The sequence below is a fragment of the Canis lupus genome, chromosome 26 (genome assembly GCF_011100685.1).
Source record: "Canis lupus familiaris isolate Mischka breed German Shepherd chromosome 26, alternate assembly UU_Cfam_GSD_1.0, whole genome shotgun sequence".
Taxonomy (NCBI): domain Eukaryota; kingdom Metazoa; phylum Chordata; class Mammalia; order Carnivora; family Canidae; genus Canis; species Canis lupus.
The window spans coordinates 7,455,489-7,482,931 of record NC_049247.1 but is presented as its reverse complement, the minus strand read 5'-3'; the positions used below and the strand labels follow the sequence as shown (position 1 = coordinate 7,482,931).

The 27,443-nt window shown below is 44.0% G+C and overlaps 1 protein-coding gene across 6 annotated transcripts in view; it reads left to right on the top strand.

The window, feature by feature from the left end:
* The first annotated feature begins 4,974 nt into the window (after positions 1-4,974).
* The window catches only part of MLXIP (MLX interacting protein), a 63,502-nt gene continuing 41,033 nt past the window's right edge, over positions 4,975-27,443 (top strand). For 2 of the 6 annotated variants that reach the window (XM_038574951.1, XM_038574952.1), the window contains exon 1: positions 4,976-5,463. In XM_038574951.1, the coding sequence (XP_038430879.1) occupies positions 5,051-5,463 (413 nt within the window). In that variant the 5' untranslated portion in view covers positions 4,976-5,050. Of the gene's footprint in view, positions 5,464-27,443 lie in introns of all 6 variants that reach the window. The other 4 variants (XM_038574950.1, XM_038574953.1, XM_038574954.1 and 1 more) reach the window with 4 other exon arrangements.

Sequence of the window (27,443 nt, the reverse complement as noted above, 5' to 3'; positions counted from 1 at the left end):
TAAATCATAATTTTTAAAATTCAAGTTTAAGTTTTATTTTATTTTTTTGCTCTACACTGTTTCTTGTGCACTTTTATTTACTTGAATTTAATTTTTGTTTTGCTGAAGAATAACCTCTAGTAATTCTTTCAAACATGGCCTATGGATGAAAATACCATTTAAACTTTTTTTTCTTAAAAATTTTATTTATTTATTTGAGAGGGAGAGACAGAGAGAGCACAAGCAGGGGAGGAGTAGAGGGAAAGGGAGAAGTAGACTCCCTGCTGAGCAGGGAGCTCAACATGGGGCTCCATACCAGGACCCTGGAATCATGACCTGAGGCGGAAGGCAGATGCTTAACTGACTGAGCCACCCAGGAGCCCTGTCATTTAACCTTTTCCCCTCCAAGATTTATTGAGGTAAAATTGCATACAGAAAAATTCACTCTTTTCAGGCATACATTTCTATGACTTTTGAGAAACTTACACCGTCATATAAGCACCACCATAATCAAGAGAGAGTGTTTTCATCACCACAAATAGTTCTCCTTTTCCTTTTTGCAGTTTGTTTCCTCCCCACAAGCTCCTGGCAACCACTGATCTGGTTTTTCTGTCCCTATCATTTTGCCTTTTACCAATGTCATATAAATGGAATCAAACAATATATGGGCTTTTACCTAGCATAATGTTTTTGAGAGTTATCCATGGTATTGCATTAATGGAAACCAGAGGTATAATTGATCATTACTCATCAGCACTATTCACTAAATAGTTCCAGTCATATGATCGGACTGTACTTCCTGCTCCTTCGTGTTTGGGTGAGACCATGTGACTAGCTCTAGGCAATGAGTTCTGACTACTTATCACTTCTGGGCTTGACCATTTGACTGTTAGTGTGAGACCCACTGAGTTTTCTCTTTTTTTCCTGCCACAGCGATGGGCAACACTCCAGATGGTGGCTGCTCTCAGCCTGAGTTTTAGAGTGACCGCAGCCAGCAGAGCCCGCTGCCGACCTGTGATGGACACGTAGCCAATAGAGAGGTCGCTTGAGCCAGAAAATACACCGTTGTGGTTTTAAGCCTTTGAGATTTGGGTGTGGTTTGTAATCACAGCACAATCAACCTATATTGATCCATACGGAAGGTTTGTGTTTTTTAAGTCCTGGAAATTTTTCTTTTATTGCTGTTTTAATTATATCCTCTATTTTCCTCTCTTTCACTTTATTCTTTCTTTCTGGAACTACTAAGCAGGTGCTGGAACTTTTGAATGTATACTCCACGTCATTTACCTTCTCTTTGCCCTTTTAGAATTTCTAGGAGAAATTCTGTTTAATCTTTTAGCTTACTACTGTGTTGTCCAGCCATATTCATTTTGCTATCAACTCAGCTTTTCAAAATCAAATATTCATATTTATTTTTCAAGACTTCTATTTGCTTCTTTTAGCAAAGAAGCTAAAATGGATCTTTGCTTGATGGGTGCAGAATCTTCCACACTTTTTCTAAGCTATTGATTATTTTAAAAGTCTTCTGCTTGGGGGATCCCTGGGTGGCGCAGCGGTTTAGCGCCTGCCTTTGGCCCAAGGCGCGATCCTGGAGTCCCGGGATCGAGTCCCACGTTGGGCTCCCGGTGCATGGAGCCTGTTTCTCCCTCCTCCTGTGTCTCTGCCTCTTTCTCTCTCTCTCTCTATGTCTATCATAAATAAATAAATAAATCTTTTTAAAAAAGTCTTCTGTTTGTTCTGTTAACGTGTAAGCCGGTAGCTTTCTTCCCAACGGCTGGCTTTCCTTAACTGCTTGCTGACTGACTTTTGCTGGTCTGTAACACTCTGTATTTAGGAATTCCTATTTGCACGATTTGATTATAATGGAGTGCTGCTAAATTTTTTTCAAGAGGAGATGGCTGTCCTATGAGTTTCTATGATCTTGTGGTTTGCTGGGTGTAGGAGTTCCCTCTCCTTCGTGGGAGTCGTTAGCTCTCCCAGAGCACTGCCCTGCATGTCCCTCTGTACACATGGATGTTGCTGTTTCCTACTCTGCAAGAAGGAAGCTATGGCCCCTCAGCCTAGGTTCTCTTCAATCGTTTCCACAAATCCTGGTAAACGCCTCACCCCCAAACCCCAAGACCTTCTCCCTCTAGCCACTGATTGCTTTTTGCACCCTCCAGATCTCATTATTGGTAGTTCTCTGCTTCCTGCATTTTATTTTTTTATTTTTATTTTTTTTTTGCTTCCTGCATTTTAAACTGTGCTTTCCTTCAGTCTTGTTTTTTTCTCTAATTTACTCTTTAAGAATCTGTGTGTGGATTAAACAAAGTATGTCTGTGCACTGCATATGGCCCATGGGTTGCCAGTTGGTAACATCAGCCTTTAGGTGTTCTGTCCTCCCATGGAACTGATATTTGCTTTTTTTCTTTTTCTTTTTTATTATTTTTTTAAAAGATTTGTTATTTATTTATTTATTTGAGACACAGAGAGAGAGAGAGAAAGAGACAGAGAGACAGAGAGGCAGAGACACAGGCAGAGGGAGAAGGAGGCTCCATGCAGGGAGCCTGACATGGGACTGGATCCCAGGTCTCCAGGATCAGGCCCTGGGCGGAAGGCGGCGCTAAACTGCTGAGCCACCCGGGCTGCCTGATACCTACTTTTTTAAATAAAAAAAAATAAAGTATACGTCCTCCCACAAGGATGTCTTCTGTGCTAAGAGACCAAAGAGAAATAAAGAATACACTTAAATAAAAGGTATACAAGTAATAATTGTTTCTTTTGGAAATTAGGAAGTATAGATAAGCATAAGGAAGAAAATAATAACTCCACCCAGAGATAACTGGTGCAAACATTATGGTGCACTTTCTAACACACACACATAAATATATGACTTCGTTAGTATTTGTTTGAAATTGATATCAAACTACTGAGTACTTTTTAAAAGTTGGTATTCCACTCAACAATATATCATGGGCATCTTTCCATGTCAATAATATTGCTTCATTTAATATGTAGTGTTTAAGGGGCTCCTCAGTGGCTCAGTCAGTTGAGCAACAGACTCTTGATTTCATTCAGCTCAGGTCATGATCTCAGGGTTGTGAGATTGAGCTCTGCCCTCAGCAGGGAATTTGCTTGAGATTCTCTCTCCACCTCTCTCTGCCGCCCCCCCCCCCCCCCCCGCAAATGTAGTGTTTCATTCCATTTGGGGCCAGAATATATTCAGTGAATTCCCTCTTGTTAGACATTATGTTGTTTCTAATGTTTACTCTTTATAAAAGTGATGCTACAATTCTAGGATCAAATTCTAAAGTGAAATGGTTGCATCAAATGCAGCTGGGTATTTAAGAGTTTCCCAAGAAGAAATGTCTTTAGATAAAGAAAGGCAAATCAAAGGGTGGTCTTTAAGACATTTGCAATGTCCAGCATTGGAAGCACTGCTCTGGGCAAGGGGGAAGACCTCAAACTCACATCTGAAGCTGCCAGTCCCTTTGGCTTAACTCTCCTTGGAGACATCCAGGGAGGATGCACAGCCACTTTGGTAAGAGCCCTTTGTCACTTTCTCCCTGAGTATCCTGCCTTTCCAGAGGCACTTGTCAGGAGGAGGTTGGGGCAGGGTGGTCAGCGCTGACCCAAATCTGGAAGTGAAACTGGCTTCATAGCAGAACACAGAAAAGGCTGTGGAGGACTCTCAAGGGACCAGAGTGGGTGCTCTTGGCCTGGGTCCTCTTTTCCCCTCTTGATACCCTGTCGCTCCCTGTCTTGCATCATGTCACTCCCTGTCTTCCATCATGGCCCCCACCCCCTGCTGGCATTGAGCCCCTGAAACCTTGACAGCTTTCTTCTAGAAGTGTCGACTATGAGGTTGAATCATATGAAATTGGTAGGTCTAAAGTGCTTAAGTATTGGCAATTCCTAGGTACCTCTGGTCTGGTTGGTTCCATTGCTTCAGTCTGCAGAACATTCCTTTAGCGCTCATTCCGTGCTACGCACTGTGCTAAGCAATTTTTAAAAAAGATTTTACTTATTCATGAGAAATAGAGAGAGAGGCAGAGACACAGGCAGAGGGAGAAGCAGGCTCCTCGCAGGGAGCCCGATGCGGGACCGATCCGGGGTCTCCAAGACCACGCCCTGGACTAACGGTGGCGCTAAACCACTGAGCCACCCAGGCTGCCTTGTGCTAAGCAATTTATAATCATTTTTAACTGTCCCAACTCTCTGAGACATAGAGCTGCTTCCTATTTGAAAGAGAAGAAAATTATGGTTCAGAATTTCCTCTTTCAGAATTGCTTGGGGGCTGGTTCACCCTCCAAATTTAAGATCTTAGCAATAAGGACAATATTTGGAGTTGTAGTTAGAGGAGCTGGTGGCTTCCTTTTCCCTTGGAAAGTGCCTTAACTTGGCAGAGCCAGTTTCCACCTCCGCGGATGTGAGGTCTCAGTGAGAGAGCAGTGTTCTCAATCTTGTTTCCACACTAGAAAAATCCCTTTGGTATTCAGAGACTCAGTCTTCTCATCAAGAAAATGGAGATCCTCACCACTGTGCTCAGCAACACCAGGGACCAGCTGTTAGGACGCGGTTCCGGGCTCAGCCAGAGAAAGCAGGGCCTGGGAGGGAGAAGGAGCCCCACCTCCACCCACCACGTGGAGCGCGGGGCGGAGTCCGCACGGCGCCGCTGGGCCGACGCCTCCCCAAGGCCACGACACCCGCGAGCGGCACCACCTGGCCCCCGCGTCCCGCAGCATCCCCCGCAGCCCCGAGCACTGGGGGCGGCGAGGGGCGGGGCCTTAAGGCGTGGCCTCCGGCGACTTTCCTCCCCGCCCCCCTCCCGCTTTTTTTGTCCGCCTAGTTTCGGAAAGGCTCCTCTGCGCCTTTAAGAGGCCGACGCGGCCCGCCGATTGGCCGAGACGCGCCGGTGACGTCACACCGGGGCCGGCGCCGAGGCGGCCCCGTCGGCCCGCGCCCTCCCCCTCCCGACCCGCGGCGCGCTCGCGGACAGTCCGCGCGCGGGCCGGGCCGGGCCGGCGGCCAGTCAGCGTCGCTCGTCCGCGTAGCCCGGAGCCCCGGGGGATGCTCCCGGCCCGCACCCCCCATGGCCGCCGACGTCTTCATGTGCTCCCCGCGCCGGCCCCGCAGTCGGGGCCGCCCGATGCTGCTCAAACCTCAGGTGCCTGAGGACGACGACGACTCGGACACCGATGAACCGTCCCCGCCGCCCGCCTGCGCTTCGGCCGCGCCGGCCCGGGCCCACGCGAGCGCCGCGCCGCCGCCGCCTAGGGCCGGGCCGGGCCGCGAGGAGCCTCCGCGCCGCCAGCAGATCATCCACAGCGGCCACTTCATGGTGTCGTCGCCGCACCGCGAGCACCCGCCCAAGAAGGGCTACGATTTCGACACGGTCAACAAGCAGACGTGCCAGACCTACAGCTTCGGCAAGACCAGCTCTTGCCACCTGTCCATCGACGCCTCGCTCACCAAACTCTTCGAGTGCATGACCCTGGCCTACAGGTAGGGACCCGGCGACCGGGCCGGCCCCACCTCTCGAGCGGAGCTTCCTACTCTGTCAAAAGCAGCGCGGAGGGCTCGACCGCGGGAGGACCCCCGGGACGCACGCATTCCCATTGGTTCTTGCCCCTTTGGGAGAGTTTCTGGGTCTGGGATCCTCGGTGGAAGCCAAGAGGGGTCGGTGTCCCGGGCTCTTCCCCTGCTAGCAGTGTTTGGGTTCTTCCGGCTTCACGTTCTCCATCCAGGCCCTCCCCTCTAAGGTCCTGAGGCCAACGATTTGGAACACGAAAGAGGTGTAAATACAGGCCGCCCCTTGGGTTATTCGACTCTCCACGCCTTCCCCCAGACGCCTTGTGTGTTCCCGGCAATATCGAGTAGTGGTTAAGAGCACCTGTCCAAGGGTGGCTTACGTGCTGGTTCCAGTATTTCATAGTTGTGTCAAATATCGGAGCCTGTTTCCTCCTTTGTGAAGGGGGGGTGACAGTAGTATCAGCCTCCATTGGCTATTTTGGGGATGGAACGAGAGAGGTATTGCTTATTCCAGGACTTGACACAGTTAGATACTCCATAAATGTTTGCTCCTTTTCTTATTGTCCCTTTAGTGGGAGACTGGGTCTCCTCACATCCACTTTGAAGACCCTCTCCCACCTTAGCAGCCACCCTAGGTGCCTCCTAGGTAGAATTTGGGAACCACAGCTGTTGGAGGTCTGCCCTCCTGGCAAGTTGGAAGGTTCTCTGGTCAGCCCTGAAACATTATATGGAGATGGCATTATGGAGGGCAGGCATCCCAGACACCATTCTGACATGTGGACCCGGCTCTCGGCAGAAATCTCTATTTATCTAAGTCACAGATATGCCTGGCCCTCGTGAGTTAAAATGTCTTTCCACCCTCTCCTTCCGTGGGTTAGGGGTTATGTTATGTTAGGGGTATGTGCCAGGTGACTTCTGCCTGAGCAACAGAACTTCTTTGGGCTAGCTGCAGTGTAGAACAGTCCAGTCCTGCACAAAGCTCACAATAGGATCTCTGCTGAGTGGGGGCTGTTCTTTAGTAACTGAACTGGCTTGCGCTGTCTTAGGTCTTCTCTGCAGGCAGCACAGGGAAAGTTTCCTGGGAGAATGCAGAAATAGTGTAAAGAAAAATAGGTACATCCCCTCCCCCCCCCTTTTTGGAGAGCCTTTAAACCCAGATATATCCAAGTTAAAACATTACACATTTACCTCAAGTTAAAACATGGCTCAGGGTGGCATTTTCCCTCTTTGGAATAAATGATTAGTCAACTTGTTCCTTTGTTATGTTCCTGAAACGAACCCTCCCACCCCCACCCCATTTCCTCTCTTGAAGGTTTCCCTGGTGGTTTGTTTGCCACATGGCTGCAGAGTATTACCCAGAGCTCTCCTCCCATCCCCCTTGCATGGCACATTGGTTAGGCTCTGCTCCGATTCTCTGGTCTTGCCAGTTTGAGCTGGCACTGAGCCTGTGAAGATGTTCTGGGTTTTTTGTTTTTGTTTTCTTTTAATGGTATTGAGATTACAGGCTTTGGCCCTCTTTTAGCCCTGCTTACTCGGTCTTGAATTTTGAGCACTTTATTGGAATCAAACCCACCTAGATTGTAGCATGTGCCACAAGAGCCTTTTCCAACAAAATTATAGGTGAAGGACAGGAATGTGTTTTATTAAGAGGACTTAATCCTTTTCTTTCTTTTAATATAAACTTCTTCATGTACTGGGAGAGAAGGGATGATTAAGTAGCAGGAGGCATGAGTAGAAAGCTCTCACCTAAGTTCTGCTAAAGGAAAAATAAACCAGGCTTCCCTTTGCCCTCAGTTTGGATAACCTAAAGGCTTATTATTAAATAACACCAAAGAATTTTAGTAATGGCATTTTTTCCCCACTTCTTTCAAAAATATCTTGGCAGCTGGCCATTGCTCAATTAAGTTTCTTGATTGCAAAATGCACCCCTACCTTGCTCTTCAAGACCTCCAGGCCCCACTGGCTCTTTTGCTTTTCTGCAGTTCCCTATGGGCAAGGCCTGCCACTGCAGGTCACCCCAGTGGGTATCTGCCTAGTAATTCTCATGAAGATACTCTTTGTCTCTCCGTGTGAAGCTGATTTGCCTGGCCCCAAATTTAGTTGGCAGTGTGGTACAGATTGACGGAGGAATGACTCAAAACCAGTTGTCTGGGCTGTAGCCTCTGGCACAGAGCAGCAGGAGAACAGAAGTGAGTTTCTGACCTCAGCTGTCCTACCATGACCACTCACTGGCTTTCAGAGAAGGGGGGTTGAGGTGGGGGCAGGGAGGGAAGCAGACTTGATCTCAGACTGCCCTTTCTCTGGGGTTCGAGCTTTCACCACTGTTTTCCAGGTTTTCTCCTTCTCCTTGGGCCTAGAGGAAAGCCAGTAGGGGCTCCTCCTCTGCGTGACTGTTTCTGGCCTAGGCTCTTTGTAACCTCAGCTTCCTGTCTGTCCCCTGGCCTCTTGGTTCTGGCTGCCTAACTCTCCCTGGTACACTCTGTGCTTTTTTTTTTTTTTTTTTTCTTGGTTTGGTTTCCTGTTAAACTGCTGTCTCCCAGCTGTTTCCAGATGAGGTTCAACAGTTCTTTGGGGGAGGAGCTAAGTGCAGGGGAAGTTGTGGTTATTTTTTTCCTCATTCCTGTGAAGTGGTCCAGGAATTCTGAATATAATCCATTCCTGAACACACAAAGTCTTGAACTCTTAAAGGGTCTTTGGCAAGACTGACTTTGGGTGAGGGAATAGGGTGTTTAAGAAATGGGGACTGCATGTGAGTGTGCCCAGTGGCCCGCCTGCCAAGAGGATTCCACCTCCATATCTGGCCTTAGAATCTTTGTCCTTCCCGCTCTGTGATGCTAAATAGCCCCATAGCGAGAAACATTTTGACTTGGTCCTACAGTGTGTGCTCAGTTAGGTGATAGATGCTATGAAAAAAGCCCATGGTTTTTCAGAACCTTCCTGTCTGCCACTTTAAAATGGGGAGGATAAAACTGCCCTGCAGGTGGGTGTGAGGGTTAGCTGATAGGATGTCTGTGAATGTGGCTAGTACCTGACAGGCAAGGGGGGGCTTTGCAGGCTGAGTCCAATTCTCTGTCCTCGCCCAGCTGACGTTTACGAGGACCAAGATTCCTCATCTATAAGCTGAAGGAAATAACGTGTCTGACTGGGGTCTGTTAGTGTGGCTTCCAAATGCCTGCTTGATAAATACTAAATAGATGCATTCTTACTTTGCCCATGCCTTCCAAGCTCCACAATGGAGCTATGTACTTTAGAACATAGTTCATGGTTCTTGCCCTCTTAGCATTTTAAGGAATGTCACACATGTAACTCACCCACACAGATTCTGATCACATCTAGTATAGATAGTTTTTTGTGTTTGGTGTTGGTTTCACTTCTCTACCTTTTAATGTAACTCTTGATTAGGGATCCTAGGTGGGAACGTCTCCAGAGGGTAAGAGATAGTCTTTTTATGTATTCACGGTGAAGCAAGAACTTTCTGGACAACAGGATTCTGCTCCAGTGGATATCTGAAGAGACCTTTTACTTCAGGGCCGTAAAAGTAAAAGCCTTGGGATACAGATTTCCAAAATGTACCCCTGTAATACATGCTCTGTATAGTAACCCTGCCTAGGGTCAGGACTCTGCTGGACTAAGGAATTGCCAGGATTAAAGGTTTGGAGCACAGTATCCTCCAAATTCTAGGTTATCCATAGAGGTACTTTCTAATGCTAGGCATGGTAACTAGTTGTCATTGGGAACCATGTACACAAATTACTAAATTTATTCTTCTGCCACCATGCCAAAGATAAGCAGCTTTTGTTTTGCACTTTTTTCAGTTTTTGATCATTCTGTAGTATGCACTGAAGGGCAGGCAATGAGATGGGAATGGGGCCATGGGATGAAAGATAGTCTCTGTCCTTGAGGAGCTCACAAACTAGGAGGTAGGGGACAGGTAAACAGACAGTAGTAGAATAATTAGCAAGGGTTGTGATAAAGAATGTGAGCCAGCTCTGACAGCAGTGCTAAGATGGAGAGCATGTATGTGTTTACATAATTGCTATCAATGTGGACGGTTTCCCCTGACATCAGGGTTTAATACTTCCCTCCCCTTCCCTGTGTTAACTGTCAACAATTACAGACCATATTCCTCAGTAGGAAGCCCCAGTGTTCCTTTTCTCTATCTTCTTCCCTTTAGTAGTCCAGGAGCAGATTTCCTTTTGACTAGAGGCTGACTGGCTAATTGCCATCCTGATGCAAGAGCAAAGAAAAGTGATAAAATTGGGAAGAGCCTGGGAAAAGAGGTTAGAGGAGAAGATGGAGGGAGTTTATTTTGCAAGGGTGGAGAAGGGATGGGGATTCACACTAACTGAGCAGTCCTGTGTCCTAGATTTTCTTTCTGTTATCTATCTATCTATCTATCTATCTATCTATCTATCTATCTATCTATCTATCTATCTATCATCTATCTATTTATATTTATTTATGAGAGAGAACATGTGTACGAGAGGGACAGAAGGTGAGGCAGACTCTTCTCTGAGCAATGAGTCCCAGGACAATGATGTGGAGGTCTATCCCAGGGTCCTGGGATCATGACCTGAGCTGACTCAGATGCTTCACCGACTGAGCTGCCCAGGTGCCCCTCTCTTTATGTGATCTTAAGCAACTCTCATAATAGCCTTCTCAGGTGGATGGTGGTAGAGTCCTCATTTTTCATATTAAAAAAACAACCCTCCTTCCCCAAGTTTAGAAGTTAATTTGCCCTGTTACTGAGGTGTCCAAGACAGTATCTCTGAAGCTGAAAAGTTTCCTCTCTCACCTGTTCAACAGAAGCCTGCAGTCCTATTAGGTGCAAGTGCCAGTCTGTCTAAGGCAAGGCATGGGAAAACCAAGATAGGGAAAAGGCATGCCTTTAGGCTCCTCTATGCCCTTCAGTGTGCTGTCCTTCCCCACCAATGAAATCCTACCCTTTAAGACTCAACTCTAGCACTGTTGTCCTTATTAGGCTTTGCAAAGGGAGTGGACACCACATTCCTCTGTAAATCCATGACCCTTGTTGATTCTGTCTCTTATTTTTTTTTTTTTTAAAAGAGGATTTTTTTTTTTAATTTTTATTTATTTATGATAGTCACACAGAGAGAGAGAGAGAGAGGCAGAGACACAGACAGAGGGAGAAGCAGGCTCCATGCAGGGAGCCCGACGCGGGACTCAATCCCACGCGGGACTCGATCCCGGGTCTCCAGGATCGCGCCCTGGGCCAAAGACAGGCGCTAAACCGCTACGCCACCCAGGGATCCCCTGCCTCTTATTGTTATGTAGACCTGACTTGGCTGTGATTCATGCTATCTTCACCTTTGACTTTCCCACAGAGCCTAACCATGTTGCGCACATACTAGTTGATTAAGAAATATTCGTGGGATTGAAAAGGGAGGCTCAGGGACCTGGAAGCCAATATCATAAACTTGCTCTTGGTGAGCCTTGTTTATCTTCACCTGTGCAAAGACAAACACAAACCCTGTGGAGCGGTGCTTTAGAGGATGTTGGTGTGGAGTGGGACAACAGACTGAGTGCTTTTGTTGTGTGGTATTTGTATTGTGGCTCACATGGACTGATGTAGCGGATTAATGACCACCCCCCCTGGGGTGGACCACCAATCCATGTAGTAATCCCCAGAACCTGTGAATATGTTAGGTTACATGGAATCACCGTTGCTAATCAGCTTCCTTTAAAATTGAGAGAATATTTCGGGTTATCTGGCTGGGCCCACTGTGATCACAAAAGTCCTTGAAAATAGAAGAAGAAATCAGAAGCAGAGAGAGCAGCAAAGGCCTGACCTGATGTTGCTGGTGCTGAGGTCGGTGGAGGGGCTGTGTGCTAAGGAATGTGGGTGCCTCCAAATGCTGTAAAAGGCAGGAAAACATATTCTCTCCTAGAGCTTTAAAGGGAACCCATCCCTGCTGACATCTTGGTTTTTAGCTCAGTGAGACCCGTATCAGACTTCTGACCTGGAACTATAAGATAATCAGTAAGTGTTCTGAGCCACTCATTTTGTGGTCATTTATTATAGCAGCCATAGGAAACTAATACAGCCTTGTTTGAAATGTTTCTTGAGGTCATTTTTTAAAAAGATTTTATTTATTTATTCATGAGAGACAGAGAGAGAGAGAGAGAGAGAGAGGCAGAGACACAAGCAGAGAGAGAGGCAGGCTCCATGCAGGGAGCCTGATGTGGGACTCGATCCAGAGACTCCAGGACCACGCCCTGGGCCAAAGGCAGGCGCTAAACCACTGAGCCATCCAGGGATCCCCTTGAGGTCATGTTTTAACCATATAACCCAGCTATAAAAGGCATTTTCAACTCTTCTTCAACAACAGGAGAGTGTAGCAGCCCACCCTGGAGTTCTATCAAGTTATATCAGGGGATCTAGTGATAGGATGGCCCTGTTATATAAGGAAAAGTCTGTCAAATGGATCTTACCTTTATTCCCTAGTACAATTCCTAGAATAGAGTATTGTAGAAAGTTATTTTACTTGTTTTTAAGGATTCATACTATGACAGAAAATTCAATGTGAGCTCCCATTCTCTCAGATGTAATACGTGCAGTTCAGACAGTAAATAGGTGATCTTTTCTATCATTTTTTGGAATATGGTCTGTGGTTAGAAATCTAGGCCACAGGACTTGTGTTTTATTTAGGCAGAGCTCTTGGGGGCCAGGATCATGGATTAGAGACCCTCTTGTGCTCGCCTGTGTAATGGGGGTTTATTGCAAGCATTAGGAAGGGTGCTGGTAACCTCATGATGATTCCAGGATTTCTAGGACTGCCTGACTTCCTACAACTGCCTGGAGCAGGGTTCTAGGCTCTGGATCCTCAGCATGGGAAGCTTGTCTTTCTTTCCAGCTTCACCCCTGTGAAGTGACTTGACTCTTCTCAGGCTCTGCTTTTCTTTGCAGTCTTGCTTATCCCACTGCCAGCTGGCTCGCTTACCTGCAGCCCTGTTTCTTCTCTGCGTGAAAGCTTCTGCTTAGTGGAGCTTTTGCATCTGACTGATTAGAGCTTGCCTGTGGCCTGTGTTTCACATACAGACCTTGCTTTATTTTTTATTTGTTTTTTTCAGACCTTGCTTTAGAGCTTCCTATTACCACCGGTGCCCTTTGCAAGTTGCCTAACTAAACCCCATAGCCTCCAATTAAAATGTTTGAGGAGGAGACTAGCTGTCCCCTCCCTCTCTGAGAAGAGCTTCATAGGCCCAGAGCATGAGTCTGGCCATAGTCTTTGGATTGGCTGTTCTTCCCTTCTAGAAGTTATTAATCAAGCCTCTGTTGGGTGCTAGGCACAGCTCTAGCCTTAGTGGTACAGTAGTAAATAAGGAAAATTAGTCATCTCCCCTCATGAAGTTTATATTTTAGTAAGGGGAATCAGTAAGCAAATCAGATTTATGTTGTTAGTGCAGTGAAGAACATAAAACAAGATGAAAGAAGGAAAGTGATAGGGGGCTGGGGGAGGGTGGGCAGATATTTTACCTCTCTGGTCAAAGAAGTCTTATGAGGAGATGACATTTCAGGTTAAACTGAAACCTGAGTGGTGAGTAGGAGCCAGGCATGGTTAGGCATTCCAGGCTGTAGAAGAGCCCAAGGCGAAGGCCAAGGTGGAATGAAGTTGGCACATGGTGGGGCTAGAAAGAAGGCCAACGGCTAGAATGCTGAGGGCATGGTGAGTGGTAGGAGATAAGACTCAGGAGGCAAGGGGCCTCATTGGCCATGGCGAGAACTTAGGGTCTTGTATTCACTGCACTGGGGAATGTGGCTTATTGCAGCTGCCCTGTGGAGACTAGTAGGTAGGAGGCAAGGGAAGAAGTAGGGGTACCACTTGGGAAACTGTTTAGCCTTTCTCAGACTAGGAGGGCAGCCATGAAGGTAAGGACAACTGGATGGATTCAAGGTGGGTTTTAGACTTGCCAATGGATTGGACATGGAGGATTAAAGAAAGACCCGCATCTACAGTGACTAGGAGGTTTTGGCCTGAGCTGGGGGGGGTCTTACAGAAATGAGAAAGCTGGGGAAGGCCCAGTCAGCTACGGTGGCAGGACACCACTGTGCTATGCACGAAACTTGTCTGCTGTGTGTGCCCTGCGATGGGAGCTGTGGAAGGGGCAGCTTCCCCAAGAGGAGGCTGTGGATGAGCTGTCACTGTAGGGGACGCTTCAGTTCAGCGAGGTCCTCACTATCGCCGGAGCAATCCTCACATAGCCTTGACAGTCTGCTGTCCGTGCTGCTCCATTGTGCCTCCCAGACCTCTGCTGTGCCTCTGGAGGAGGCCAGCTGTGGACAGGAGGTTTTAGACTTTTGAACTTCAGAAGGTAGTGTTTTTTCCTGCAAAATATGTACTATTATATATCTATCCCAAGAGATATGTTTGCTCAGCTGCGTTTGGTTGTTGTAGAGACGGCCTGGTCCTAAATGCTCTAAAGCAACTTCTCCAAATCTAGCATTCTTAATGTATTTGGGGTTGGACTGCATCACCAGAAAAATCTTCTGGGAAGAGGCAGTGTAGAAGGGGAACTCCAGGAAAGTGTCCGAGATCTGGAGAAACAATTTCAGAAACAGAATTTTTTGCCCTTTGCTTTTGAGTCTCAGAAATGAACATAAAGAATCTAACTAAAGAGTAAAGCTAAGCAGTAAGAGCTTATAAAGACAACAGAGAACCGGGCTGCTGGTAGAAACAGGTTTGAGTTTTAGTGGAGAGGGAGACCATGAGGATTTAGGTAGCATAGCTTTGCTGTTGAGGAATATAATGGGAGTAGGAGGGTCTGTTCTGAACATTAGTTAACAGTTCCTTCCCTGTGTGGCTTGTGGGCGTCAGCAAGAAGGTGGCCTCTTTTGATTTGTCACTGAGAGACAAACTCAGTCATCAAAACAAAAAATAGCTCTTTATATAAAAAGTAGGGGAATTAGTTTCTAGATATTACCCAGTGTTTGAGTTTCTGAAAGAACATCCTGAAGAACTTCATCCTGTGCTCACGTGGTAACTGCCCCATTTGCCAGTGGACTACCTCATCTCATGATGGGCAGTTGGGACCTACCTGCCCTGATAGCTTGATACTGAGCTTTTTAAAGGAAGTTAATTTATAAATCCCTTTTATTTATTAAAATGAAACACTTTCAATGAATTCTTAAAACAACATGTGATTGTATTAGTTTGTTATCGTAAGCAACTCTTTTCTAGTTGAGTAGCAAGCTGGGTCTTTTAAAATGCCTTCTTTGTTCTTTAAATTATTAAACAGGTCTTTCTCTGCCTTGCAGGACTCTTTTAGCCACTTGCACAGACAAGTTTTTGTTGTTGTTTTTAGCAACGTTACTGCAGCATAATTTATATACCATAAAACACAGTCATCTTTTTTTTCTAAAAATTTTTTATTTTATTTATTTATTAGAGAGAAAGAGAAGGAGAGAGAGAGTGCGAGGTGAGGGGAGGAACAAAGGGAAAGGGACAAGCCAACTCCCCGCTGAGCAGGAAGCCTGACGTGGGACTCCATCCCATAATGCTGAGGTCTCCACCTGAGTCGAAATCAGGAGTCAGACATCTAACTGACTTGAGCCACCCAGGTGCCTCAAAACACACTCATCTTAAGTTGTTGTGCGGTCATTATCCTAATCTAGTTCTAGAATTGGATTCCATCACCCCACTGAGATCCTGCCCTTTTGATCTCAGTTCCTACCTTAGCTCCAGATGAACACTAATCTGCTTTCTGTGTCTCTAGATTTGCCTGTTCTGGACATTTCATATAAATGGAACCATACTATACATCGCCTTTTATGACTGGGTTTTTTCACTTAGCATCCTGTTGTCAAGGTTCATCCATGTTGTAGCGTGTCTGTATTTTATTCCTTGTAATTGCGAATAGTATTCCATGTATTAACACATCACATTTGTTTATTCATTCATGACAGACATTTTTTAAAAAGATTTTATTTATTTATTCATGAGAGACACACGGGGTGGGGGGTGCAGACACAGGCAGAGAGAGAAGCAGGCAGGCTCCGTGCAGGGAGCCTGATGTGGGACTTAATCCCAGGACTCCAGGATCATGCCCTGGGCCGAAGGCAGGCACTAGACTGCTGAGCCATCTGAGGATCCTGACAGACATGTTTTTAAGGGAAGCTTAGTACCTTCATCATTTGGGTATTGATTTTCCATTCCTGGTAATAAAATTTTCGTACAGTTTGAGATGGGAACTTTCTTCTTAGGTGAGAATAGGAAATGGCAGTGCAAGTGGAAGGATGATTGGTTTGAGTGCTATTGGACAGTGGTGCCACTGGTTAGTAACATATCACAGCCCCTCCAAGTCATTGTGGGAAAAAAGAGACGAGGTGGGGGAAGAGCTTGACTAGAACCATGGTTACTGACCTTATTTATCTTCAATGGACCTGAAGTTTTTGAGAGAGATTGCCTTAGAAATAATTTGCATTCAGCAATAAAAAAGATCAACCTACCAGCCTGTGCAATAACATGATAAACCTCAGAAACATGATGCTGATTGAAATAAGCCTTACTTTGAAGAATATATATGATTTCATTTATGAAGTTCTAGAATAGGTGAAACTAAGGTGAAAAAAATCGTACCAGTACTTGCCTCTTAGGGAGGAGAGGGGACTGATTGGAAAGAGGTATAAGAGACCTTTCTGGGATGGTGGTGATCTTGATATAGGGGATTGTGCATATATTTGTCAGAACTCATTGGATGAGAACAGCACACTTCCAATTTGTACATTATGTGTAAATCTTACTAAAAGTTGACAAATAATGAACTCTGGTTGATGTTATGCATGCTGACATGTTAGGGATGAAGTTTATAGATGTCTGCATCTTACTCAAAAGTGCTTTAAAATAGTGGTGCTCAAACCTTTTGGTCTCAGGACTCGTTTGTTCTCCCCCAAAGAGCTTTTGTTTGTGTGGGTTGATGATGACCTGTTGATGTTTACCATATTAGAAATGAAACCTGAGAAAATGTAAAGCATTTTAAAAAACATTTTTAAAGCATTTAAAAAAATGATAAACCCATTACGTGTTAACCTAAATAACAGTTCTGTAGAAAATGACTCTTCTCTAAAAAAACGAGCAGAGTGACATTGTTTTACACATTTGTAGATCTTGTTAATGTTCAGCTAACGTTTGGTTGGAAGATAGCTGGATGCTCATATCTACATTCATCTGTTGCAGTATCACATGCCTGGAAAACTTCACTGCAATACTCTTAAGAGAATGAGAGTAAAAATGAAAAAGTCCCTTACTATTATTTTAATAGTTTTGATATCATGGACCCCCCAGAAAGGCCTCAAGGACCCCCAGGGGTCACCACGTCACTTTGAGAACCACTGCTCAAAATAAGATGGATGGATAGATGAATTTATGATATGGTAAATATATCAAAGTGTTAACTGTAGCATCCAGGTTGTGGGTACATGGGTGTACACCATATAATTTTTTTAAAAAGGATTTTATTTATTTATTCATGGGAGATACAGAGAGAAAGAGAGGCAGAGACACAGGCAGAGGGAGAAGCAGGCCCCATGCAGGGAGCCCGATGTGGGACTCAATCCCGGGTCTCCAGGGTCGTGCCCTGGGCTGAAGGCAGTGCTAAACTGTTGAGCCACCCGGGCTGCCCTGCACCATATAATTTACAATTTTTTTCTGTATATTTGAAAGTTTTCATATTGTTAGCAAAATGAGAAAAAATGCATTTATTTAGATAATGACCACCATGGCTTTATCACAGGCAAATAAATACTTTAAAAAATATTGAAGACACTTTTTGGAATGAAGTACTGATGTATGCTACAACATGGAGAAGCCTTGAACACATTATGCTAAGAAGCCAGACACAAAGGCCCACCTGTTGTGATCCTATTTATATGAAATGTCCAGATTAGTCAAACTCATAAAACACAAAGTGGAATAGCTGTTGCCATGGGGATGGAAGAATGGATCATCACAGCTAATGGGTGTAGGGTTGATGAATGTGTTCTAAAATCAGAGAGTGGTGATGATCGTACAACTCTGTGAATATACTAAACATCAATGAACACTTTTAAAGGGAAAATTTCGTGGCATGGAAATTATGTCTCAATAGAACTGCTATTTAAAAAATATTTAAAACTCTTCAGGTTTTCTTTTCTTTTTTTAAAGATTTTATTTATTTATTTATTCATGAGAGACACAGAGAGAGAGAGAGGGGGGCAGAGACACAGGCAGAGGGAGAAGCAGGCACAATGGAGCCCAATGTGAGACTTGATCCCAGACCCCGGGATCACGCCCTGAGCTGAAGGCAGACACTCAACCTCTGAGCCACCCAGGCATCCCTAAAACTCTTCAGGTTTTCTTTTTCTTTCTTTTTTTTTTTTTTTAATTTTTTTTTTAATTTTTATTTATTTATGATAGTCACAGAGAGAGAGAGAGAGAGGCAGAGACACAGGCAGAGGGAGAAGCAGGCTCCATGCACCGGGAGCCTGACGTGGGATTCGATCCCGGGTCTCCAGGATCGCGCCCTGGGCCAAAGGCAGGCGCTAAACCACTGCGCCACCCAGGGATCCCTCTTCAGGTTTTCTTTTCTTTCTTCTTCTTTTTTTTTTTTAAGATTTTTAAAATTTATTTATTCATGATATATATATAAAGAGAGAGAGAGGCGCAGAGACACAGGCAGATGGAGAAGCAGGCTCCATGCAGGGAGCCCGACATGGGACTTGATCCCCGCCGAAGGCGGTGCTAAACCACTGAGCCACCAGGGCTGCCCACTCTTCAGGTTTTCTTTTTTTTTTTTTTTCTTTTTTTCTTTTTTTCTTTTTTTTCTTTCTTCAGGTTTTCAACATTATCTTTAGGAAGCCTGACTCGGTAGGCACTGGACCACATGATCGTCAATATCTTAACTATGTCAATGTCCAGAAATTTCATATTTGGTATCTTCCATCTCTCCTGTGTATAGTAAATGAGAGAATGGTTGGAAAAATGACCTGCCTCTCTAGCTTGCCCGATAGCTTGCCAAATCACCCTCTCTGAGGTTATCCTGTTAAGACCTTTTTTTCCTCTTAACATTGTATGAGTCAGGTGTTACAAATACAGATGTCCACAAGGACCAGGGAGTGAAATGAGCTATCTGTAAGGAAAAGAGTACTATTTATTCATTCATTCATTCATTCATTCATTCATTCCTCTTATATCATGTATTTTCCTCCTTTTGATAAAGTCATGGTTACAGAGAAATTTTTTATTGTGAAAACCCGTGTAAACATAAACTGCAATTGACTTGGCCTCAGAGATCAGTGGAAAGGTGATAGGGAGTGGAGGGGTGCTTGGTGAATTAAAGAATATTTGCCTGGTGTAAAGGGGACAACCATCACTCAGCTTCAGGTGACCTTGCTGTTTGGGAATGTGAGCCCAGTGTTACAAGATTTGGCATATTTGAAAAGTTGGAAGAAATCTAAATTAATATGTGAACTCCACTTTTAAATTTGCTTCAACTTACAGTTTTAATGTCTGAGTCCAAGTATTAGTTATTCTGGTGAAATGAATTTGGGCTAGGTTAAATCTGGTTTAGAAATGAGTCTTGGCCTAAGAGATGAAGGAATGTATTGTGCTGTTTGCCACAGGTCAGCTTCTGGCACAAGGAAGATATTTTTAGGTGTTCTGGCTCTTAACATGTACCTTCTGCCCTGTGCTTTGTTTAAAGTCACAGGACCAAAATCTTCTGAATATAAAATTTAACATCTGGTAAACCCTGGAAGTATATATGTACCTAGTAGACAGTTACTTTGAGTTAGGAGGAGCTTGGGCAATTATTTTAAATGATTTTATCTTGGGAGATGGAGGATCGATTCTCCGTTTTGTGAATTTCTTGGACTAGAAATATTCTTAGCTTTATAGTCCATCTGAGACCACACCCCTTAATTTCACCATAATTGCCTCAGATGGGGCTGTTTTTAAAGGGGGATTTTGGGGTGGAGGAAAGGTATAATAATTAGATTTCACTCCAAACAGTTGATTTGGTTATAGTTAAAATTAAATTATAACTCTTAAGTTACACTGAGGAGGTCTGTCTCTGGTTTCGTTTAAAGTTTCTAACCTACACATTTGACATTACATTACATACCTCTGTCTTTCCTCCCTCAGTATTAGAGAGAGAGAGAGAGAGAGTGTGTGTGCATATTTGAGGCAGTTAAGAAAAGAATAGATAATGCCCAGTTTAGAACCTTCCCCCTAAAACACACATACACACATAAAAGTATGGTTTGTGCAGCCACTTTGGGCATGTTCCTGCTCTTGGATTTCTATCTGTATTTGATCTGATCTCTAAGGGTATTGGCAAATTAGTTTATGTTTCTTAAATGCCAATAACTTCTAAGCCAGATTGAAATAGAATTTGTATGTATTAGAGATGCAGTGTTTCTGTTGAAAAGTTGGAGTGTTACTCTTTTAGGCTTAACAACTTACTTTTTGAAATTTGATGTATTTCCAGGTCTCCTTCCAGGAAAAATAAAAGAGATAATCACTGTCAGTTCTCTAGTGTTTATCCCTTAAGACCTTGTGAGGTTTTTGTTTTTGTTTTGTTTTTTTGGTCAGGATGAGTGTATTTTTTTTCCATTTAATAGATTATGAACACCTTTCAGAGCCCCAAAATATTCATCCTCAATGTTTTTTAGTGACTAGATAGTATTCCACTGTGTGAATGTACTATTTATTTAATCCTGCCCTCAGTTATTGAGAATATTTCATGATATTTTTGTGTAACTCGAAGGTGTTTCTGGGTCCTTGTTCTGTTCATCACTTTTACTTTATTGCAAGATGGCTACTTACTCTGAAAATGTCCCTCTGCCTCTTCCTTCTCCCTGACAGAAATAACCCTCGACCCTGAGAATCTTTCAGCAGACTTTTGAAAACAGGTGGCAATTGGGATTGCCACATTAAGTACCCCCTCTGCCTTGTCACACTCTCCAACCTTTGAACGATAAAGTGTGTGTGGAGGGAGCAGGTGAGCAGGTACACGGCTGAGGAGCATGCTTTGTTCTGTGCCCTTGGCTGCTGATAGGAAAGTGCCCCACATTTTTGTGTGTCCCTACAGCCTGCAGAAGAACAGGGAACACAATGGCTGGTGTTTGACACACCCCTCAGCAGCATGTGCGTTGGAACTGAGGCCAGAGCTTGCATGTCTGTGCTGTGTCCCACTGGTTGACAGACCCCTGAGACTATGGGCTTCATAGTGATGTGAACAGGTGAATGTGGTCCCGTAGCTTTTTGTTGTTCTGGAGGCAGGGGGAGCATTGAGTCTCATGAAAGGTTGTAATTTCAACTGTGAGTCCATACCACATGTGTTGGGGAGCTGTGTGGATGCGTTTCCTTTGAATTATAAAACCAAATGCTGATATGACCTGATTTGTGGAAGAGCTGATTCAATCTGCTGGAAAACAATTTAATTAATCTCTGTCACATCAAGTCCAGAGACCCTGACCTCTGGCTTGGCAGCCTTACTGGTCAGTTTGATCAGTTGTGGGGTTTCTACAGTTCCATCTAGCACACCCCTACCCCTGCACTGTTAGCAGAATGCGTGGTGGAGGGGCTGGTTGGAGACACCAGGACTTTTTTTTGTATTTGGAAAACGGCATTAGTCATAGGACTCCCTTGGTTCAGTGGAGAGGTTATGGAGCCCCTTGTGGCATCTACATCCACCCGCCACATTCGGGGTCAGGGCTCCAGAGCCTGGCCCCCCAGCCTCCTAGTTCTTTCTCAGGCTGATCTTCTATTCATTGGATAAGTCTCAATTTTTCTTTAGCTCTGGAATTCATGATTTTTCCCCTGTGAGAGACCTTTTGCCCAAGGAAAAAGTCTTCTGGCAAAAGCAAAGAACCCAGTTATCAGCCTCTGGCTTGTCCTTGGCATTGTCCTTGTGCAGTACCTGAGAGCCAGCAGGCAGGTGGTGCTGGGGAAACTCACCTGTGGCATGCATGGCCCCCATAGTTGCTTCTCACAGCAGCCTACCAGAGACCTCTTGATTACAGTTGGGCTGGCTTGGCTAGTATGTAACCAGTTGCTTTTTGCCCCATAACTTTGTTTGCTTATCTCTGTTTTTGCGCTCATTGCTGGCTCCTTAGAGTTATGGGTGTGTTTGTACAGTGCTTGAGGTGATTGCTGCTGATTGGTAAAAATATGGGCAAAGTGTGAGCAGGGTTGGGTGTGGTGTGAGAAATACTGTAATCTGCTGGTTCCCCTCCAGGCCCCTCCAGGTTCTTTCCTGCAGAATCTCTTTCTATTTCCTGCTGTAGAGGGCCCTGGGATAGAAACTTTCAGCCTCTTATAAAGCTAGGGGCAGCTACCCCAGCTTGGTGGCTATAAGTGGTCTTAGGTGTGCTGCCCTCCCAAATTGACTGGAACATTGACCCAGCAGCACTGTAGAAAAACTTGATGCTTCAGCCCTTTGTTCTCTGTTGGCTGGTATCACTGGAAATATATCAGTAAATGAGACTCAAATATGTCCTGGGAGTTCCAGCTCCTGGGTAGGAGATCCATGGCAGCAAAACAGCTAGCTCCAGTGATATGTCATCTCTGAACGGCAGCTGGCCTTCCTCTGTTGCGTCACATGGGTTGGCTGATGGTTTATATGTGTACTTTTTCTCCCTCTTTTTTTGTGTGATGTCTTAAAGTCATGGGAACTAGGGAGCAGAAATTAGGAGGGGAGGGCAGGTTTTTCAGCTGGCTCTTGTTGGCCTGTTGCAGTCTCCTGACAAAGCCATCATTGTTTTAAATAAAGCTCCAGTTGGTTCAGTTTGAATCGGTTCAGTGCTTTGAAACTGGCTGCTTTTCTTCCACTTCAGTGACGTTCTTTGGCGGGGGGGGGGACACGACTGCCCAGTCCAGAGAGAAGAACCTATTTTCCTTTGCCCTCCTTGGTCAGTAGCATCTTAGGCGATTAGTTAGCCATTCCAGAGTAGACAGCTGCCTCCTGGTCAGTGGACATCCCAGGCCACTCCTGGACCCCCACTGGGTTGCAGCCATCATGGCCTCCTGGCATGGAGCCTCCAGGAATCAGGCTGCTTGCCTGTGGCCTCAGCCTCATTTGGCACTCTCCTGCCTTACATGGGAGACCACCTTCTCTGGCCAGGTTCCCTACCTGTTGTCACTGCTGCCTGGCCGACTTTCACGCCGACCTTTTGGCCTGGCATCTGCCGCTATCATGCATATGATGCTTCAAGCTACAAAATTAATCTGAGGAATGAATAATTCCTCTGGCTGGAGTCTCAGACATAGTCCCTCCAAGCCTAGGAGCAGGAACTCAGTGTTTGGGTTCTTTCTGCTGCTGACTTAAGTGGCACTGGCCTCTACCCCTCATTTAGTTTCATATTTGTGTGGTCAGATTAGTCATTCCAGCTGTCTGTGGAAATGCCAGCCTCACTGGTGTGGACACTAGGAACTCACGTGGGGGGTGGGGGTAGCTCGAATAAACAGTGAGAAGATCAGACTCCCATTTCCTTACAGAGTCAGGAACTTAGTTTCTCTGCATATGAACTGGTAGCTATCCAAATGCAGTGTGGTTGCAGAGTGGCATTTGAAGAGCTTAGGAAAAATGCAGGGTGTGAGACAAACTTAAAGACCTGGGCCCCAGACAGCCAAGTTAAAGTGCTTTTTTGCAGAGGTGCAAAGGCAGGAGATTATATGTGTTGGACAGAGCCAGATGAGAAGGCAGTAATAGAAAGTGCTCTTGTCCACGGGGTTAGTTCTTACTCTGGGCTGGTCTAGGAAACCACCTACATGGTGAGATCTGTGGAGCATAGAATAATCTGTCAGTGGATCTAAATTATTTCCTCACTTCAGTCCTTTGAGTGGCATTAAGATGAGTAGCTATTAAAATATGTTTACAAAAATACCTTAGTTATTTGCCCCTGTCTAAATGAATAGAGAGCTTCCTTTGATATAAGCGAGTTGTCTAGATGTCCATGGCTTATTTTGTTAACCATTTCTTTAATAAAATTAGCCATTTTTAATGAAAAGTGGTAATATATCTCAAATACATAATCATCACTGCTTTCTTGAATGTATAGAGTATAACTTAATTATCTCTAGATTATAACTTGAATATTATTTATTGTATCATTATAGTCCCTTGATAGTCTTCCACCGTACGTATAATTTGCTTCTCTACTCAGCCATCATAGGCCCTCTTGTGAGTGGGTTTTCGTTTTCATAGCTTTAATGATTGTCTCCTCCAGGCTCTTGGCTGCCACTTGTTCTGCAGTGAGTTTGCCACTTACCCTCCCTGTTTGTCTAGTGCCTCCCGTTTTCTATTGGTTTGCATAACTTGTTAAATTGAGTGTAAAATTAGAGTAATTAACTTAGTGAGGGCTTAGAGATTCTCCTCTGAGTCAAGTGCACAGACTTTTATTATTTATCTTGAATTATTTTTACTTCTATATAACTAAGCCCCAGAGAGTTGAGATTAATGCTATACGTAAAAACTTCTCTTACAGAATAATCTTAAGCCATTATTATCCATTTACATCACTGAAATTTGTTGACAGATTAACTTGTGTATATGATAGAAATTATCTGCAAAAAAGGGCAAAGATATTACACTCTTATGAAAATTACAGTAAGGGCACCTGGGTAGCTTGGATGATTAAGTGTCTGCCTTCAGCTCAGGTCATGATCTCAGGGTCCTGGGAGCCCTGGGCTCCCTACTCAGTGGGGAGCCTGCTTCTCCTCTTCCTCTGCCCCTTCCCCCCACTTGTGTGTTCTCTCTCTCTCAAATGAATAAATAAACTTTTTATTAAAATTATTTATTTATTTATTTATTTATTTGAGAGACACACAGAGAGAGGCAGAAACATAGGCAGAGGGAGAAGCAGGTTCTCCATGGGGAGCCCAATGTAGGACTCACCCCAGGACCCCAGGATCACACCGTGAGCTAAAGGCAGACACTCAACCACTGAGCTACCCAGGTGCCTCTAAATAAATAAAATCTTAAAAAAAAGAAAAGAAAAAGAAAATTACAGTGTATTCTTATTTTTGAAATGTGGCCACCCCCCCAACTCCAAATCAATATGATAATAGGTGAATATTATTTTCTATTAATTATGAGATGAAAACTCACTTTTTCCCTTTTTCAAAATGGAAATAGTTTCTCTCCAACTCTCCTCATACAGAAGTGGGTAGTCCTTGTCATGGAGAATTCAGACATTTCAGAGAGAAGAAGAGCAGAATCCTCTGAAACACCCTTTGTGGAGTTTTATACCCTATTTTTGTTACTACATCCTTTTTATTTTTTTCTGTACTTGTGTAGGTAAAAATAGACATGCACTATCGTTTTCAATTATCTTTTGAAGAGCAAAAGTTTTAAATTTTGATGAAGTCCAGAATATATATATATATATTTTTAGTTCATGTTTTTTGTGTCCTGTTTAAGAAATCCCAAACTCAAGGTCTCTCGTTTTCTTATATTTTCTTCAAGAAGTTTTATAATTTTGGTTCTCATGTTGGACAGTGATCCATTTGGGGTTAATTTTTATTTATGTATCAGGAAAGGATTGAGATCCAGCTTAAATACTGTGTGTGATAAGGGACACCTGGGTGGCTCAGCAGTTGAGTGGCTGCCTTCAGCTCAGGGCATGATCCCTGAGTTCCGGAATTGAGCCCCACATTGGGCTCCCTGCATGGAGTCTGCTTCTCCCTAAGTCTATGTCTCTGCCTCTCTCTTTCTGTATCTGTCATTAATAAATAAAATCTTTGAGAGAAAAAAAAGAAAATACTGTGATAAGTGTTCTTATTTATTAGCTCTTCTCATTCCATTTCTTTATTTTTAGGATAAATTCTTAGAAGTAAAACTATAAGATATAATTTTTTAAAGATTCTATTTATTTGAGAGAGAGTGAGAGAGAAATCACAGAGAGAAAGAGGGGGAAGCAGACTCATCTGCTGAGCAGGGAGCCCGATGTGGGGCTCAATCCCAGGACCCTGAGATCATGACCTGAGCTGAAGATAGACACTTAACTGACTTAGCCACCCAGGCACCCCTAAAACTATAAGACTAAAGGGTATTCACACTGAAATTTTTGATGTATGTCGTCAGACTTGCTTTCAGTTGTACCACTTAGAAAAGACAACTCCCAGTATGGGAGAAAATATTTGCAAATCATGTATCTAATAATGGATGTGTTATACAGAATATATTAAAAAAACTACAACTCGGAAATAAAAGGACAAACAACCTGATTAAACCGTGGGCAAACAATCTTCTTCAAAGATATATGGATGGCCAATAAACACATGAAAAAATGTTTAACACTATTAATCATTAGGGAAATGAAAATTGAAACCACAGAGATACTGCTTCACACCCACTAGGGTGTGACAAGTGATGGTGAGGATGTGGAGAGACTGGAACCCTCTGTACGTTGCTGGTGGGAATGTAAAATGGTGTAGCCACTGTGGAAGCCACTCTAGTAGTTCCTCAAAAAGTTAAACATAAATTTGCCATTTGCCCCAGGAGTTGGCATTCCTAGGTGTCTATGCAAGAGAAATGAAAGCATATGTCCATACAAAACCTGTAAACCAATGCTCATAGCAGCATTATTCATAATAACCCAAAGGTGGAAACAACCCAAATGCAGCCCGGGTGGCTCAGCGGTTTGGCGCCGCCTTCAGCCCGGGGCGTGATCCTGGGGTCCCGGAATTGAGTCCCGCGTTGGGCTCCCTGCACGGAGCCTGCTTCTCCCTCTGCCTGTGTCTCTGCGCCGCCCCCCACGCCTCTCTCTGTCTTCCATGAATAAATAATCAATCTTTATAAATAAACAAACAGAACAAACAAAATGTGTTGCATCCATATAATGGAATATTGTTCAGCTGTAAAAAGGAACTAAAATATTCACTATCATATGTATGAACCTTGAAAACATTATGCTAAGTTGAAATCTGTCACAAAACCACGTGTTACATGATTCCACTTACATGAAATGTCCAGAGTAGACACACATTTAGAGATAGAAAGTAGATTAGTAGTTGCTTAGGATTAGAAGGTAATGACTGAGGGGTATGGCTTGTCTTTTTGAGGTAATAGGAATGTTGTAAAATTGACTGTGGTGATAGTTGCACAACTCTGTGATTAGACTAAAAACCATTGAAATTATCTACTTTATTTTATTTTTTTTTGAAATTATCTACTTTAAATGCATGAATAGTATGGTATGTGAGATACATTCCAATAAAGCTGTTAGCAAAAAAAAGAAAAAAAAAAAGTTGGACCAGTCAGTATTCCCACTACCAGTGTATTAAAGAGACCCTACTCTCCCACATCCTCCCCAACTCTGAGTGTCATTACTGTAATTTGAAATTTTAATTCACCTCTTGGGTTTAATATGGAAACAATAAAATACACCCTTTTGAATGTACATTTCAATAGTTTTGACAAATGTATACACATGTGTAACCACTATAGCTAAGATACAGAACATTTCCAGAAGCCCAGAAGGTTCCTTTGTACCCTTTCCAGGCATTCCTCCCGTCCCCCATCTGCTCTCTCAACTGTAGATTCGATTGGTCTTTCCTTGTGTTCTGTATAAATGGAATCATACAGTATGTACTTTTTTTGCTTGATTTCTTTTCCTCAATATGTTTTTAAGATTCATCTGTGTTGCTCCATGTATCAGTAGTTAATATTCTGTTGCTTGGACATACCACAGTTTGTTTTATCCATTCCTCTGTTCAGAAACATTTGGCTTGCCTTCCTTTCGTTTTATCGTTTTTAGCTTCAGTATAAATAAAGGTGGTGTGACTGTTCATGTACAAGTCTTTTTTTTTTCCCCCCAGGCAAAGAACTTTATTAACCTTGTTTCAAACTTTATTCCCAGGCTTCTTCAGCTTAATTAGCTGCAAAGAATGAATTGTGTATAAGCAAAAACTGAAAAGAGCTGCGGTGTTCAAAGGGCTTGGGCTTAAAAATAT